This window comes from Carcharodon carcharias, chromosome 14 (genome assembly GCF_017639515.1).
Source record: "Carcharodon carcharias isolate sCarCar2 chromosome 14, sCarCar2.pri, whole genome shotgun sequence".
Lineage (NCBI taxonomy): Eukaryota > Metazoa > Chordata > Chondrichthyes > Lamniformes > Lamnidae > Carcharodon > Carcharodon carcharias.
In genome coordinates, this window is record NC_054480.1 from 8100051 (window position 1) to 8115540 (window position 15490).

The 15490-nt window shown below is 61.8% G+C and overlaps 1 protein-coding gene across 4 annotated transcripts in view; it reads right to left on the reverse strand.

Moving 5' to 3' along the window:
* Positions 1 to 15490, reverse strand: part of timmdc1 (translocase of inner mitochondrial membrane domain containing 1) — a 58014-nt gene that overhangs the window by 20971 nt on the left and 21553 nt on the right. The window contains exon 1 of one of the 4 annotated variants that reach the window (XM_041204114.1): positions 3235 to 3338. The exons of 1 other annotated variant lie outside the window; for it this stretch is intronic. In XM_041204114.1, the coding sequence (XP_041060048.1) occupies positions 3235 to 3326 (92 nt within the window). In that variant the 5' untranslated portion in view covers positions 3327 to 3338. Of the gene's footprint in view, positions 1 to 3234; positions 3339 to 15490 lie in introns of those variants that run through there. 2 more of the 4 variants (XM_041204115.1, XM_041204116.1) reach the window with 2 other exon arrangements.

Consider the following 15490-nt stretch of genomic DNA (forward strand, 5'->3'; position numbering starts at 1 on the left):
CATATCCATAAGGACCACGAATATCCATAAGAACCACGAATATCTATAAGGACCATATCCATAAGGACCAGGAATATCTATAAGGACCAGGAATATCTATAAGGACCATATCCATAAGGACCAGGAATATCTATAAGGACCAGGAATATCCATAAGGACCAGGAATATCTATAAGGACCATATCCATAAGGACCAGGAATATCTATAAGGACCAGGAATATCCATAAGGACCAGGAATATCTATAAGGACCAGGAATATCCATAGGGACCAGGAATATCTATAAGGACCATATCCATAAGGACCAGGAATATCTATAAGGACCAGGAATATCCATAAGGACCAGGAATATCTATAAGGACCATATCCATAAGGACCAGGAATATCTATAAGGTCCAGGAATATCCATGACCAGGAATATCTATAAGGACCAGGAATATCTATAAGGACCAGGAATACCTATAAGGACCATATCCATAAGGACCAGGAATATCCATAAGGACCAGGAATATCTATAAGGATCAGGAATATCCATAAGGACCAGGAATATCTATAAGGACCAGGAATATCCATAAGGACCAGGAATATCTATAAGGACCATATCCATAAGGACCAGGAATATCCATAAGGACCAGGAATATCCATAAGGACCAGGAATATCTATAAGGACCATATCCATAAGGACCAGGAATATACATAAGGACCAGGAATATCTATAAGGACCAGGAATATCCATAAGGACCATATCCATAAGGACCAGGAATATCTATAAGGACCAGGAATATCTATAAGGACCAGGAATATCCATAAGGACCAGGAATATCTATAAGGACCATATCCATAAGGACCAGGAATATCTATAAGGACCAGGAATATCTATAAGGACCATATCCATAAGGACCAGGAATATCTATAAGGACCATATCCATAAGGACCACGAATATCCATAAGGACCAGGAATATCTATAAGGACCATATCCATAAGGACCAGGAATATCTATAAGGACCAGGAATATCTATAAGGACCATATCCATAAGGACCAGGAATATCTATAAGGACCAGGAATATCCATAAGGACCAGGAATATCTATAAGGACCATATCCATAAGGACCAGGAATATCCATAAGGACCAGGAATATCCATAAGGACCAGGAATATCTATAAGGACCATATCCATAAGGACCAGGAATATCTATAAGGACCAGGAATATCTATAAGGACCATATCCATAAGGACCAGGAATATCCATAAGGACCAGGAATATCTATAAGGACCAGGAATGTATATAAGGACCAGGAATATCCATAAGGACCAGGAATATCCATAAGGACCAGGAATGTATATAAGGACCAGGAATATCCATAAGGACCAGGAATATCTATAAGGACCAGGAATATCTATAAGGACCAGGAATATCTATAAGGACCAGGAATATCCATAAGGACCAGGAATGTATATAAGGACCAGGAATATCTATAAGGACCAGGAATATCTACAGGAATATCTATAAGGACCAGGAATATCTATAAGGACCATATCCATAAGGACCACGAATATCCATAAGAACCACGAATATCTATAAGGACCATATCCATAAGGACCAGGAATATCTATAAGGACCAGGAATATCTATAAGGACCATATCCATAAGGACCAGGAATATCTATAAGGACCAGGAATATCCATAAGGACCAGGAATATCTATAAGGACCATATCCATAAGGACCAGGAATATCTATAAGGACCAGGAATATCCATAAGGACCAGGAATATCTATAAGGACCAGGAATATCCATAGGGACCAGGAATATCCATAGGGACCAGGAATATCTATAAGGACCATATCCATAAGGACCAGGAATATCTATAAGGACCAGGAATATCTATAAGGACCATATCCATAAGGACCAGGAATATCCATAAGGACCAGGAATATCTATAAGGACCAGGAATGTATATAAGGACCAGGAATATCCATAAGGACCAGGAATATCCATAAGGACCAGGAATGTATATAAGGACCAGGAATATCCATAAGGACCAGGAATATCTATAAGGACCATATCCATAAGGACCAGGAATATCTATAAGGACCAGGAATATCTATAAGGACCATATCCATAAGGACCAGGAATATCTATAAGGACCATATCCATAAGGACCAGGAATATCTATAAGGACCATATCCATAAGGACCAGGAATATCTATAAGGACCAGGAATATCCATAAGGACCAGGAATATCTATAAGGACCAGGAATATCTATAAGGACCAGGAATATCCATAAGGACCAGGAATATCTATAAGGACCAGGAATATCTATAAGGACCATATCCATAAGGACCAGGAATATCCATAAGGACCAGGAATATCTATAAGGACCAGGAATGTATATAAGGACCAGGAATATCCATAAGGACCAGGAATGTATATAAGGACCAGGAATATCCATAAGGACCAGGAATGTATATAAGGACCAGGAATATCCATAAGGACCAGGAATATCCATAAGGACCAGGAATGTATATAAGGACCAGGAATATCCATAAGGACCAGGAATATCTATAAGGACCAGGAATGTATATAAGGACCAGGAATATCTATAAGGACCAGGAATGTATATAAGGACCAGGAATATCCATAAGGACCAGGAATATCTATAAGGACCAGGAATGTATATAAGGACCAGGAATATCTATAAGGACCAGGAATGTATATAAGGACCAGGAATATCCATAAGGACCAGGAATATCTATAAGGACCAGGAATGTATATAAGGACCAGGAATATCCATAAGGACCAGGAATATCTATAAGGACCAGGAATGTATATAAGGACCAGGAATATCTATAAGGACCAGGAATATCTATAAGGACCAGGAATGTATATAAGGACCAGGAATATCTATAAGGACCAGGAATGTATATAAGGACCAGGCTGACAAAGCGGTGGCTGGTTCCAGGTACCTGATTATGGGGGGATGTTGTTTGACTGCATTTCGAAAGCGCCTTTGGGACGTCCTGGGGAGGCGGGAGGCGCTACAGAAATGCAGCTCCCTCTCTCTGACCCGCTGACATTGGGCCCTGGCCTGGGGTTTGCGCTCTCTCCACCCGGCCGAGCAGCAGCTCAAAGCCGACTCAGGTGCGAGACGCTGCCCCGCTTGTCGGTATCAGACACCCCGGACCCCGGACCCCGTCCCCCGTCCCCGTCCCGGTCCCGCCGACAACCGCTTACCTGGGGAGGCCGGGCCCTGCGGACGGGCAACGCCGAGAGTCTGCGCAGGCGCATATCCGGGCCCGGGCAAGGCAGAGTCTGCGCAGGCGCATATCCGGGCCCGGGCAAGGCAGAGTCTGCGCAGGCGCGTGTTCGGCTCGGAGAAAGGGGGGGAGTGGATGGGGGATGGGGAGTGGGGGAGGGGGTGTGAAGGGGGGAGTGGATGCGGGGGAAGAAGGGGGAAGGGTGGGGGAACGGGGTGGGGGTGAAGGGGGTGGGGGGAAGGGGTGTGGGTGAAAGGGGGTGGGGGAAGGGGTGGGGTGTGGGGGAAGGGGGTGGGGGGAACGGGGTGGGGGTGAAGGGGGTGGGGGGAAGGGGTGTGGGTGAAAGGGGGTGGGGGAAGGGGTGGGGTGTGGGGGAAGGGGGTGGGGGAAGGGGTGGGGGTGAAAGGGGGTGGGGGAAGGGGGTGGGGTGTGGGGGAAGGGGTGGGGTGTGGGGGAAGGGGGTGGGGGAAGGGGTGGGGTGTGGGGGAAGGGGGTGGGGGAAGGGGTGGGGTGAATGGTGGGGGAAGGGGTGGGGGTGAAAGGGGGTGGGGGAAGGGGTGGGGTGTGGGGGAAGGGGGTGGGGGAAGGGGTGGGGGTGAATGGTGGGGGAAGGGGTGGGGGTGAAATGGTGTGGGGGAAGGGGTGGGGGTGAAATGGTGTGGGGTGAAGGGGGTGGGGGAAGGGGTGGGGGTGAAAGGGGGTGGGGGAAGGGGGTGGGGTGTGGGAAGGGGGTGGGGGAAGGGGTGGGGGTGAAAGGGGGTGGGGGAAGGGGTGGGGTGTGAAAGGGGGTGGGGGAAGGGGTGGGGGTGAAAGGGGGTGGGGGAAGGGGTGGGGGTGAAAGGGGGTGGGGGAAGGGGTGGGGTGTGGGGGAAGGGGGTGGGGGTGAAAGGGGGTGGGGGAAGGGGTGGGGGTGAAAGGGGGTGGGGGAAGGGGTGGGGGTGAAAGGGGGTGGGGGGAAGGGGGTGGGGTGTGGGGGAAGGGGGTGGGGGAAGGGGTGGGTGTGGGGGAAGGGGTGGGGGTGAAAGGGGGTGGGGGAAGGGGTGGGGTGTTGAAAGGGGGTGGGGGTGAAAGGGGGTGGGGGAAGGGGTGGGGGTGAAAGGGGGTGGGGGAAGGGGGTGGGGGTGAAAGGGGGTGGGGGAAGGGGTGGGGGTGAAAGGGGGTGGGGGAAGGGGTGGGGTGTGGGGGAAGGGGTGGGGGTGAAAGGGTGTGGGGGAAGGGGTGTGGGTGAAAGGGGGTGGGGGAAGGGGTGGGGTGTGGGGGAAGGGGTGGGGGTGAAAGGGTGTGGGGGAAGGGGTGGGGGTGAAAGGGGGTGGGGGAAGGGGGTGGGGGAAGGGGTGGGGGTGAAAGAGGGTGGGGGAAGGGGGTGGGGGAAGGGGTGGGGGTGAAATGGTGTGGGGGAAGGGGTGGGGGTGAAATGGTGTGGGGGAAGGGGTGGGGGTGAAATGGTGTGGGGGAAGGGGTGGGGGTGAAATGGTGTGGGGGAAGGGGGTGGGGGAAGGGGTGGGGGTGAAAGGGGGTGGGGGAAGGGGTGGGGGTGAAAGGGGGTGGGGGGAAGGGGGTGGGGTGTGGGGGAAGGGGGTGGGGGAAGGGGTGGGGTGTGGGGGAAGGGGGTGGGGGTGAAAGGGGGTGGGGGAAGGGGTGGGGGTGAAAGGGGGTGGGGGAAGGGGTGGGGGTGAAAGGGGGTGGGGGGAAGGGGGTGGGGTGTGGGGGAAGGGGGTGGGGGAAGGGGTGGGGTGTGGGGGAAGGGGTGGGGGTGAAAGGGGGTGGGGGAAGGGGTGGGGGTGAAAGGGGGTGGGGGTGAAAGGGGGTGGGGGAAGGGGTGGGGGTGAAAGGGGGTGGGGGAAGGGGGTGGGGGTTGAAAGGGGGTGGGGGAAGGGGTGGGGGTGAAAGGGGGTGGGGGAAGGGGTGGGGTGTGGGGGAAGGGGTGGGGGTGAAAGGGTGTGGGGGAAGGGGTGTGGGTGAAAGGGGGTGGGGGAAGGGGTGGGGTGTGGGGGAAGGGGTGGGGGTGAAAGGGTGTGGGGGAAGGGGTGGGGGTGAAAGGGTGTGGGGGAAGGGGTGGGGGTGAAAGGGGGTGGGGGAAGGGGGTGGGGGAAGGGGTGGGGGTGAAAGGGGGTGGGGGAAGGGGTGGGGCTGAAAGGGGGTGGGGGGAAGGGGGTGGGGTGTGGGGGAAGGGGGTGGGGGAAGGGGTGGGGTGTGGGGGGAAGGGGGTGGGGTGTGGGGGAAGGGGGTGGGGGAAGGGGTGGGGTGTGGGGGAAGGGGGTGGGGGTGAAAGGGGGTGGGGGAAGGGGTGGGGGTGAAAGGGGGTGGGGGAAGGGGTGGGGTGTGGTGGAAGGGGGTGGGGGTGAAAGGGGGTGGGGGAAGGGGTGGGGTGTGGGGGAAGGGGGTGGGGGAAGGGGTGGGGGTGAAAGGGGGTGGGGGAAGGGGTGGGGTGTGGGGGAAGGGGTGGGGGTGAAAGGGTGTGGGGGAAGGGGTGTGGGTGAAAGGGGGTGGGGAAGGGGTGGGGTGTGGGGGAAGGGGTGGGGGTGAAAGGGTGTGGGGGAAGGGGTGGGGGTGAAAGGGTGTGGGGGAAGGGGTGGGGGTGAAAGGGGGTGGGGGAAGGGGGTGGGGGAAGGGGTGGGGGTGAAAGGGGGTGGGGGAAGGGGTGGGGCTGAAAGGGGGTGGGGGGAAGGGGGTGGGGTGTGGGGGAAGGGGGTGGGGGAAGGGGTGGGGCTGTGGGGGGAAGGGGGTGGGGGAAGGGGTGGGGTGTGGGGGAAGGGGGTGGGGGTGAAAGGGGGTGGGGGAAGGGGTGGGGGTGAAAGGGGGTGGGGGAAGGGGTTGGGGGTGAAAGGGGGTGGGGGTGAAAGGGGGTGGGGGAAGGGGGTGGGGGTGAAAGGGGGTGGGGGAAGGGGTGGGGGTGAAAGGGGGTGGGGGAAGGGGTGGGGTGTGGGGGAAGGGGGTGGGGGGTGAAAGGGGGTGGGGGAAGGGGTGGGGTGTGGGGGAAGGGGGTGGGGGTGAAAGGGGGTGGGGGAAGGGGTGGGGTGTGGGGGAAGGGGGTGGGGGTGAAAGGGGGTGGGGTGAAAGGGGGTGGGGGAAGGGATGGGGTAGAAGGGGGTGGGGGAAGAGGGTGGGGGGAAGGGGGGAAGTGGATGGGGCAAAATAAGGGGGAAAGGTGGGTGGGGAGGTGGAAGGGGAAAGGGTGGGGTGGCAGGGAAGGGGGGAGTGGGGGAAGTGGGTGGGGTGGCAGGGAAGGGGGGAGTGGGGGAAGTGGGTGGGGTGGCAGGGAAGGGGGGAGTGGACGGGGGGAAGAGGGTGGGGGTGGGGGGAGTGGGTGGGGGTGGGGCAAGTGGGGGGGATGGGGGGAAGTGGGAGGGGGATGGGGGGAAGTGAGAGGGGGATGGGGATGGGGAGGGGGGAGGGATGGGGACATGGGGGTGCAGGAAGTGGGGGCAGAAGTGGTGGGGGGTGGGAAAGTGGGGTTGGGGGGGAAGGGGGGAAGTGGGGGGAAGGGTGGGAAGAAGGGGAAAGGGGGGAAGAGGGTGTGGGGGGTGGAAGGGTGGGGGAAGGGGGTGTGGGGGGTGGAAGGGAGTGGGGGGTGGAAGGGGAGTGGGGGGTGGAAGGTGGGGGAAGAGGGTGAGGATAGGGGGGAAGGGGGGAGTGCATGCGGGGGAAGAAGGGGGAAGGGGGTGGAGGTGGAAGGGGGTGGGGTGGGGGTGGGGGGAAGGGGGAACGGTGGGTGGGGAGGTGGAAGAGGGGGAAGGGTGGGGGGTGGAAGGGGGTGGGGGAGGGGGAGAAGGGGGGAGTGGGGCAAGTGGATGGGGTGGCAGGGATGGGGGGGAGTGGAAGGGGGGATGGGGGGAGTGGAAGGGGGGGTGGGGGAGTGGAATGGGGAAGAGGGTGGGGGGTGGAAGGGGGCGTGGGGGGGGGAAGGTTTGGGGTGGGGGAGATGGGGGGAGTGGATGGGGGGAAGGGAGGTGGGGGGGTGGGGGTGGGGGAAGTGGGCAGGTGTGGGGTGGGGGGAGGAAGTGGGGGAGGGAAAGTGGGGTGGGGGGAAAGTGGGGGAAGGGGGTTTGGGGGGAAGGGGGGGTTGCGGGGAAGTGGAGGCGGTGGGGGAAGTCGGGTTGGGTCGGAAGGGGGTAAGTGGGGGTGGGGGGAAGTGGGGTTGGGGGGAAGTGGGGGTGGGAAAGTGGGGTGGGGGTGGGGTGGGGGGAAAGTGGGGGAAGGGGGTTTGGGGGGAAGGGGGGTTTGGGGGGAAGTGGAGGCGGTGGGGGAAGTGGGGTTGGGTCGGAAGGGGGTAAGTGGGGGTGGGGGGAAGGGGGGAAGTGGGGTTGGGGGGGAAGTGGGAGTGGGAAAGTTGGGGGTGGGAAAGTTGGGGAGGGGAGGGGAAAGTGGGGGTGGGGGGGGGAAGGGGGAAAGTGGGGAGGGTGAAGTGGGGGGAGGGGGAAGTGGGGGTGGGGGTGAAGAGGGGGTGGCAAAGTGGGGGGAGGGGAAAGTGGGGGGGTGGAGGAGAGGGGAGGCGGAAGTGAGGGAAGGGAAAGCGGAGGGGGAGGGGGAAGTGGAGGGAGGGAGGGGGAACGTGGAGGGATGGGGGAAAGTGGAGGGAGGGGAGGGGAGGAAAGTGGAGGGGTGGGAAGTGGAGGGGTGGGAGGGAGGGAAAGTGGACGGGGAGGGAGGTGGGGGGGGAAAGTTGGGGGGGGAGGGAGGTGGGGGGAAAGTGGAGGGGGAGGGAGGTGGGGGAAAGTGGAGAGAGGGAGGGGGGAAAGTGGAGGGAGGGGGAGGTGGAGGGAGGTGGGGGGTAGTGGAGAGAAGTGGGGGGTAAGTGGAGGGAGGTGGGGGGGAAGTGGAGGGAGGGGGGAAGTGGAGGGTGGGGGAAGTGGAGGGGGAGGGAGGTGGGGGGAAGTGGAGGGGGAGAGGGGGGAAAGTGGAGGGGGAGGGAGGTGGGGGGAAGTGGAGGGGGAGAGGGGGGAAAGTGGAGGGAGGGAGTGGAGAAAGTGGAGGGAGCGTGGGGGAAAGTGGAGGGGGGGCAAAGTGGAGGGAGAGAGGGGGGAAAGTGGAGGGAGTGAGGGGGAAAGTGGAGGGAGTGAGGGGGGAAAGTGGAGGTGCAGGGAGGGGGGAAAGTGGAGGGGAAAGGGGGAAAGTGGAGGGGAAAGGTGGAAAGTGGAGGGGGATCGAAGAGGGGGAAGTGGAGGGAGGGCGGAAGTGGAGGGGGAGGGAGGGGGGAAAGTGGAGGGGGAGGAAGAGGGGAAAGTGAAGGGGGAGGAAGGGGGGAAGTGGAGAGGGGAAAGTGGAGGGGGTGGGAGTGGGGGGAAAGTGGTGGGGGAGGGAAGTGGAGGGGGGAAGTGGAGGGGGAGGGGGAAGTGGAGGGGGGGGAGTGGACGGCGAAAAAGGGAGGGAAAGTGGAAGGGGAGGGAGGAGGGGGAAAGTGGAGGAGGAGGGAGGGCTGAAAGTGGAGGGGGAGGGAGGGGGTGAAAGTGGGGGGAAGGGGAAAGTGGAGGGGGAGGTGGGGGGGCGAAGTGGAGGGGGAGGTGGGGGGGAAGTGGAGGGGAAGGTGGGGAATGTGGAGGGGCAGAGTGGGGAAAGTAGAGGGGGAAAGTGGAAGGGGAGAAGGGGGAAAGTGGAAGGGGGAAAGTTGGTTGGGAGAGGGGGAAAGTGGAGGGGGAGAGGGAGAGAGCGGGGGAAGTGGATGGGGAGAGAGGGGGGAAGAATGGAGCGGGAGAGAGGGGGAAAGTGGATGGGGAGAGAGGGGGGGAAGAATGGAGGGGGAAAGTGGATGGGGAGGGAGGGGGAGAGTGGAGGGGGAGGAGGGGAAGTGGAGGGGGGAAAGTGGAAGGGGAAATGTTGGTTGGGAGAGGGTAAAGTGGAGGCGGAGGGGGAGAGGGGAGGAAAGTGGAGGGGGAGAGAGGGGGTAAGTGGAGGGGGAGAGAGGGGGTAAGTGGAGGAGGAGAGGGGGAAAGTGGAGGGGGCGAGGGGGGATAGTGGAAGGGGAAATGTTGGTTGGGAGAGGGTAAAGTGGAGGTGGAGGGGGAGAGAGGGGGGAAGTGGAGGGGGAGAAGGGGGGAAGTGGAGGGGGAGGGGGGAGAGTGGATGGGGAAAGTGGAGGGGGAGGGGTGGAAGTGGAAGGGGAGAGAGTGGGAGAGTGGAGGGGGAGGGAGGGGGGAAGTGGAGGGGGAGGGGGAAAGTGGAGGGGGGAAAGTTGAGAGGGAAAGTGGAGGGCGGCAAATGGAGGGGGAAGTGGAAGGAGGGGGGGAAGTGGAGGGGGGAAAGTGGAGGGGGAGGAGGAGAGTGGAGGGGGAGGGGGTGAGTGGAGGAGAGGGGGAAAGAGTGGAGGGGGAGAGAGTGGAGGGGGAGAGAGGGGGAGAGTGGAGGGGGAGAGTGGAGGGGGAGAGAGGGGGAGAGTGGAGGGGGAGGGGGGAGAGTGGACGGGGAAAGTGGAAGGGGAGAGAGGGGGTGAACGTGGAGGAGGAGAGAGGGGGAGAGTGGAGGGGGAGGGAGGGAGGAGAGTGGAGGGAGGGGGAGAGTGGAGGGGGAGGGAGGGAGGAGAGTGGAGGGTGAGAGAGGGGAGAAAATTGGAGGGGGAGAAGGGGGAAAGTGGATGGGGAGAGAGGGGGGAAAGTGGAGGGCTAGAGTGGAGGGGGAGAAAGGGGGGAAAGTGGATGGGGAGAGACGGGGGAAAGTGGAGGGCTAGAGTGGAGGGGGCAAGTGGAGGGGGAGAGAGGGTGGAAAGTGGATGCGGAGAGAGGGGGAGAGGGGGGAAAGTGGATGGGGAGAGAGGGGGAGAGGGTGGAAAGTGGATGCGGAGAGAGGGGGAGAGGGGGGAAAGTGGATGGGGAAAGAGGGGGAGAGTGGAGGGGGAGAGAGGGGGGGAAGAATGGAGGGGGAGGGGGGAAGTAGAGGGGGGAATGTGGAGGGGGAGAGTGGGGAAAGTAGAGGGGGGAAAGTGGAAGGGGGAAAGTTGGTTGGGAGAGGGGGAAAGTGGAGGGGGAGAGGGAGAGAGCGGGGGAAGTGGAGGGGAGAGAGGGGGGAAAGCGAATGGGGAGAGAGGGGGAGAGTGGAGGGGGAGAGAGGGGGGAAGGTGGATGGGGAGAGAGGGGGAGAGTGGAGGGGGAGAGAGGTGGGAAGAGTGGAGGGGGAGAGAGGTGGAAAGAGTGGAGGGGGAGGGGGGAAGTGGAGGGGGGAGAGAGGGGATAGTGGAAGGGGAAAAGTGGGGGGAAAGTGGAAGGGGAAATGTTGGTTGGGAGAGGGTAAAGTGGAGGTGGAGGGGGAGAGGGGTGGAAAGTGGAGGGGGAGGGTGGTAAGTGGAGGGGAGATTGGGGAAAGTGGAGGGGGCGAGGGGGGAAAGTGGTAGGGGGAAAGTGGAAGGGGAAATGTTGGTTGGGAGAGGGTAAAGTGGAGGTGGAGGGGGAGAGGGGTGGAAAGTGGAGGGGGAGGGTGGTAAGTGGAGGGGAGAGTGGGGAAAGTGGAGGGGGAGGGGGGGAAAGTAGAGGGGGAGAGTAAAGTGGAGGGTGGAAAGTTGAGGGGGAATGTGGAGGGCGGCAAATGGAGGTTGAAGTGGAAGGAGGGGGGGAAGTGGAGGGGGAGGAGGAGAGTGGAGGGGGAGAGAGGGGAGGGGGGTGAGTGGAGGGAAGGGGGAGAAAGTGGAGGAGAGGGGGAAAGAGTGGAGGGGGAGGGAGGGAGGAGAGTGGAGGGAGGGGGAGAGTGGAGGGGGAGGGAGGGAGGAGAGTGGAGGGTGAGAGAGGGGGGAAAAGTGGAGGGGGAGAAGGGGGAAAGTGGAGGGGGAGAGAGGAGGAAAGTGGAGGGGGAGAGAGGGGGAAAGTGGAGGGGGAGAGAGGGGGAAAGAGTGGAGGGGGAGGGGGGGAAGTGGAGGGGGGGAGAGGGGGAAAGAGTGGAGGGGGAGAGGGGGAAAGTGGATGGGGAGGGAGGGGGAGAGTGGAGGGGGAGAGAGGGGAAGTGGAGGGGGAGGGAGGGGGAGAGTGGAGGGGGAGAGAGGTGGAAGAAGTGGAGGGGGAGAGGGGGGAAGTGGAGGGGGAGAGGGGGAAAAGAGTGGAGGGGGAGAGAGGTGGAAAGAGTGGAGGGGGAGGGGGGGAAGTGGAGGGGGGGAGAGGGGATAGTGGAAGGGGGAGAGTGGGGAAAGTGGAGGGGGCAGAAGGGGGAAAGTGGAGGGGGAAAAGTGGGGGGAAAGTGGAAGGGGAAATGTTGGTTGGGAGAGGGTAAAGTGGAGGTGGAGGGGGAGAGGGGAGGAAAGTGGAGGGGGAGAGAGGGGGAAAGTGGAGGGGGAGAGGGGGAAAGTGGAGGGGGAGAGAGGGGGAAAGTGGAGGGGGAGAGGGGGAAAGTGGAGGGGGAGAGAGGGGGAAAGTGGAGGGGGAGAGGGGGGAAAGTGGAGGGGGCGAGGGGGGATAGTGGAAGGGGAAATGTTGGTTGGGAGAGGGTAAAGTGGAGGGGGAGAGGGGAAGAAAGTGGAGGGGGAGAGAGGGGGGAAAGTGGAGGGGGAGAGAGGGGGGAAAGTGGAGGGGGAGAGGGGGGAAAGTGGAGGGGGAGGGGGGTAAGTGGAGGGGAGAGGGGGGAAAGTGGAGGGGGAGGGGGGTAAGTGGAGGGGACGAGGGGGGATAGTGGAAGGGGAAATGTTGGTTGGGAGAGGGTAAAGTGGAGGTGGAGGGGGAGAGGGGAGGAAAGTGGAGCGAGAGAGAGGGGGAAAGTGGAGGGGGGGGAAGTGGAGGGGGAGAGAGTGGAGGGGGGAGGGGAGTGGGAGAGTGGAGGAGAATACACAGGGAGAATACACGCTCACTCTCGGGGAGAATGCGCGCTCGATCCCGGGGGAGAGTGGGGAAAGTAGAGGGGGCAGAGGGGGGAAAGTGGAAGGGGGAAAGTTGGTTGGGAGAGGGTAAAGTGGAGGTGGAGGGGGAGAGGAGGGGGGAAGTGGAGGGGGAGAAGGGGGGAAGTGGAGGGTGTGAGAGGGGGGAAAGTGGAGGTGGGGAAAGTGGAGGGGGAGAGAGTGGAGGGGGAGAGGAGGGAGAGTGGAGGGGGAGAGAGGGGAGGGGGGGTGAGTGGAGGAGAGGGGGAAAGAGTGGAGGGGGAGAGTGGAGGGGGAGGGGGGAGAGTGGAGGGGGAGAGAGGGGGGTGAATGTGGAGGGGGAGAGAGGGGGAGAGTGGAGGGAGGGGGAGAGTGGAGGGGGAGGGGGGAGAGTGGAGGGGGAGGGAGGGGGGAGAGTGGAGGGGGAGAGAGGGGGGAAAAGTGGAGGGGAAGAAGGGGGAAAGTGGATGGGGAGAGAGGGGGGAAAGTGGATGGGGAGAGAGGGGGGAAAGTGGATGGGGAGAGAGGGGGGAAAGTGGATGGGGAGAGAGGGGGAGAGTGGAGGGGGAGAGAGGGGGTAAAGTGGATGGGGAGAGAGGGGGAAGAGTGGAGGGGGAGAGAGGTGGGAAGAGTGGAGGGGGAGGGGGGAAGTGGAGGGGGGAGAGTGGGGAAAGTGGAGGGGGCAGAAGGGGGAAAGTGGAAGGGGAAAAGTGGGGGGAAAGTGGAAGGGGAAATGTTGGTTGGGAGAGGGTAAAGTGGAGGTGGAGGGGGAGAGGGGAGGAAAGTGGAGGGGGAGAGAGGGGGAAAGTGGAGGGGGAGAGAGGGGGGAAAGTGGAGGGGGCAGAAGGGGGAAAGTGGAGGGGGAGAGAGGGGGAAAGTGGAGGGGGCAGAAGGGGGAAAGTGGAGGGGGAGAGAGGGGGGAAAGTGGAGGGGGCAGAAGGGGGAAAGTGGAGGGGGAGAGAGGGGGAAAGTGGAGGGGGAGAGAGGGGGAAAGTGGAGGGGGAGAGAGGGGGGAAAGTGGAGGGGGAGAGAGGGGGGAAAGTGGAGGGGGCAGAAGGGGGAAAGTGGAGGGGGAGAGAGGGGGGAAAGTGGAGGGGGCAGAAGGGGGAAAGTGGAAGGGGAAATGTTGGTTGGGAGAGGGTAAAGTGGAGGTGGAGGGGGAGAGGGGAGGAAAGTGGAGGGGGAGAGAGGGGGAAAGTGGAGGGGGCAGCAGGGGGAAAGTGGAGGGGGAAAGTGGAGGGGGAGAGAGGGGGGAAAGTGGAGGGGGCAGAAGGGGGAAAGTGGAAGGGGAAATGTTGGTTGGGAGAGGGTAAAGTGGAGGTGGCGGGGGAGAGGGGAGGAAAGTGGAGGGGGAGAGAGGGGGGTAGAGGGGGGAAAGTGGAAGTGGAGGGAGGAGGGGGAAAGTGGAGGGCGAGGGAGGGCTGAAAGTGGAGGGGGAGGGAGGGGGTGAAAGTGGAGGGAAGGGGAAAGTGGACGGGGAGGTGGGGGGGAAGTGGAGGGGGAGGGGGGAAGTGGAGGGGGGGAAGTGGAGGGGGAGAGAGTGGAGGAGGGAGGGGAGTGGGAGAGTGGAGGAGAACACAGGGAGAATACACGCTCTCTCTCGGGGAGAATGCGCGCTCGCTCCCGGGGGAGAGTGGGGAAAATGGAGGGGGCAGAGGGGGGAAAGTGGAAGGGGAAAAGTTGGTTGGGAGAGGGTAAAGTGGAGGTGGAGGGGTAGAGGAGGGGGGAAGTGGAGGGGGAGAAGGGGGGGACGTGGAGGGGGTGAGTGGAGGGGGAGAGAGTGGATGGGGAAAGTGGAGGGGGAGGGGTGGAAGTGGAGGGGGAGAGTGGGGAAAGTAGAGGGGACAGAGGGGGGAAAGTGGAAGGGGGAAAGTGGAAAGGGAAAAGTTGGTTGGGAGAGGGTAAAGTGGAGGTGGAGGGGGAGAGGAGGGGGTAAGTGGAGGGGGAGAAGGGGGGAAGTGGAGGGGGAGAGAGGGGGGAAAGTGGAGGGGGAGAGGGGGGAAAGTGGAGGGGGAGGGGGGTAAGTGGAGGGGAGAGGGGGGAAAGTGGAGGGGGAGAGGGGGGAAAGTGGAGGGGGAGGGGGGTAAGTGGAGGGGAGAGGGGGGAAAGTGGAGGGGGAGAGGGGGGAAAGTGGAGGGGGAGGGGGGTAAGTGGAGGGGAGAGGGGGGAAAGTGGAGGGGGCAAGGGGGGATACTGGAAGGGGAAATGTTGGTTGGGAGAGGGTAAAGTGGAGGTGGAGGGGGTGAGGAGGGGGGAAGTGGAGGGGGAGAAGGGGGGAAGTGGAGGGGGTGAGAGGGGAAAGTGGAGGTGGGGAAAGTGGAGGGGGAGAGAGGAGAGGGGGAGAGTGGAGGGGGAGGGGGGAGAGTGGATGGGGAAAGTGGAGGGGGAGGGGTGGAAGTGGAGGGGGAGGGGGGGAATTGGAGGGGGAGAGTAAAGTGGAGGGGGGAAAGTTGAGGGGGAAAGTGGAGGGCGGCAAATGGAGGGGGAAGTGGAAGGATGGGGGGAAGTGGAGGGGGGAAAGTGGAGGGGGAGGAGGAGAGTGGAGGGGGAGACAGGGGAGGGGGGTGAGTGGAGGAGAGGGGGAAAGAGTGGAGGGGGAGAGAGTGGAGGGGGAGAGAGGGGGGAGAGTGGAGGGGGAGGGGGGAGAGTGGACGGGGAACGTGGAGGGGGAGAGAGGGGGAGAGTGGCGGGGGAGGGAGGGGGAGAGTGGAGGGAGGGGGAGAGTGGAGGGGGAGGGAGGGGGAGAGTGGAGGGAGGGGGAGAGTGGAGGGGGAGGGAGGGGGGAGAGTGGAGGGGGAGAGAGGTGGGAAGAGTGAAGGGGGAGGGGGGAAGTAGAGGGGGGAATGTGGAGGGGGAGAGTGGGGAAAGTAGAGGGGGGAAAGTGGAAGGGGGAAAGTTGGTTGGGAGAGGGGGAAAGTGGAGGGGGAGAGGGAGAGAGGGGGAAAGTGGAGGGGAGAGAGGGGGGAAGAATGGAGTGGGAGAGAGGGGGAAAGTGGATGGGGAGAGAGGGGGGGAAGAATGGAGGGGGAAAGTGGATGGGGAGGGAGGGGGGAGAGTGGAGGGGGAGAGAGGGGGGAGAGTGGAGGGGGAGAGAGGGGGAAAGTGGATGGGGAGGGAGGAGGGGAAGAATGGAGGGGGAAAGTGGATGGGGAGGGAGGGGGGAGAGTGGAGGGGGAGAGAAGTGGAAAGAGTGGAGGGGGAGGGGGGTAGTGGAGGGGGGGAGAAGGGATAGTGGAAGGGGGAGAGTGGGGAAAGTGGAGGTGGCAGAGGGGGGAAAGTGGAGGGGGAGAGGGGGGAAGTGGAGGGGGAGAGGGGGGAAAGTGGAGGGGGAGGGGGGTAAGTGGAGGGGAGAAAGTGGAGGGGCGAGGGGGGAAAGTGGAGGGGGAGGGGGGGGGAAGTGGAGGGGGAGGGGGGGAAGAGTGGAGGGGAGAGGGGGGGATGAGTGGAGGTGGAGGGGGGAAGAGTGGAG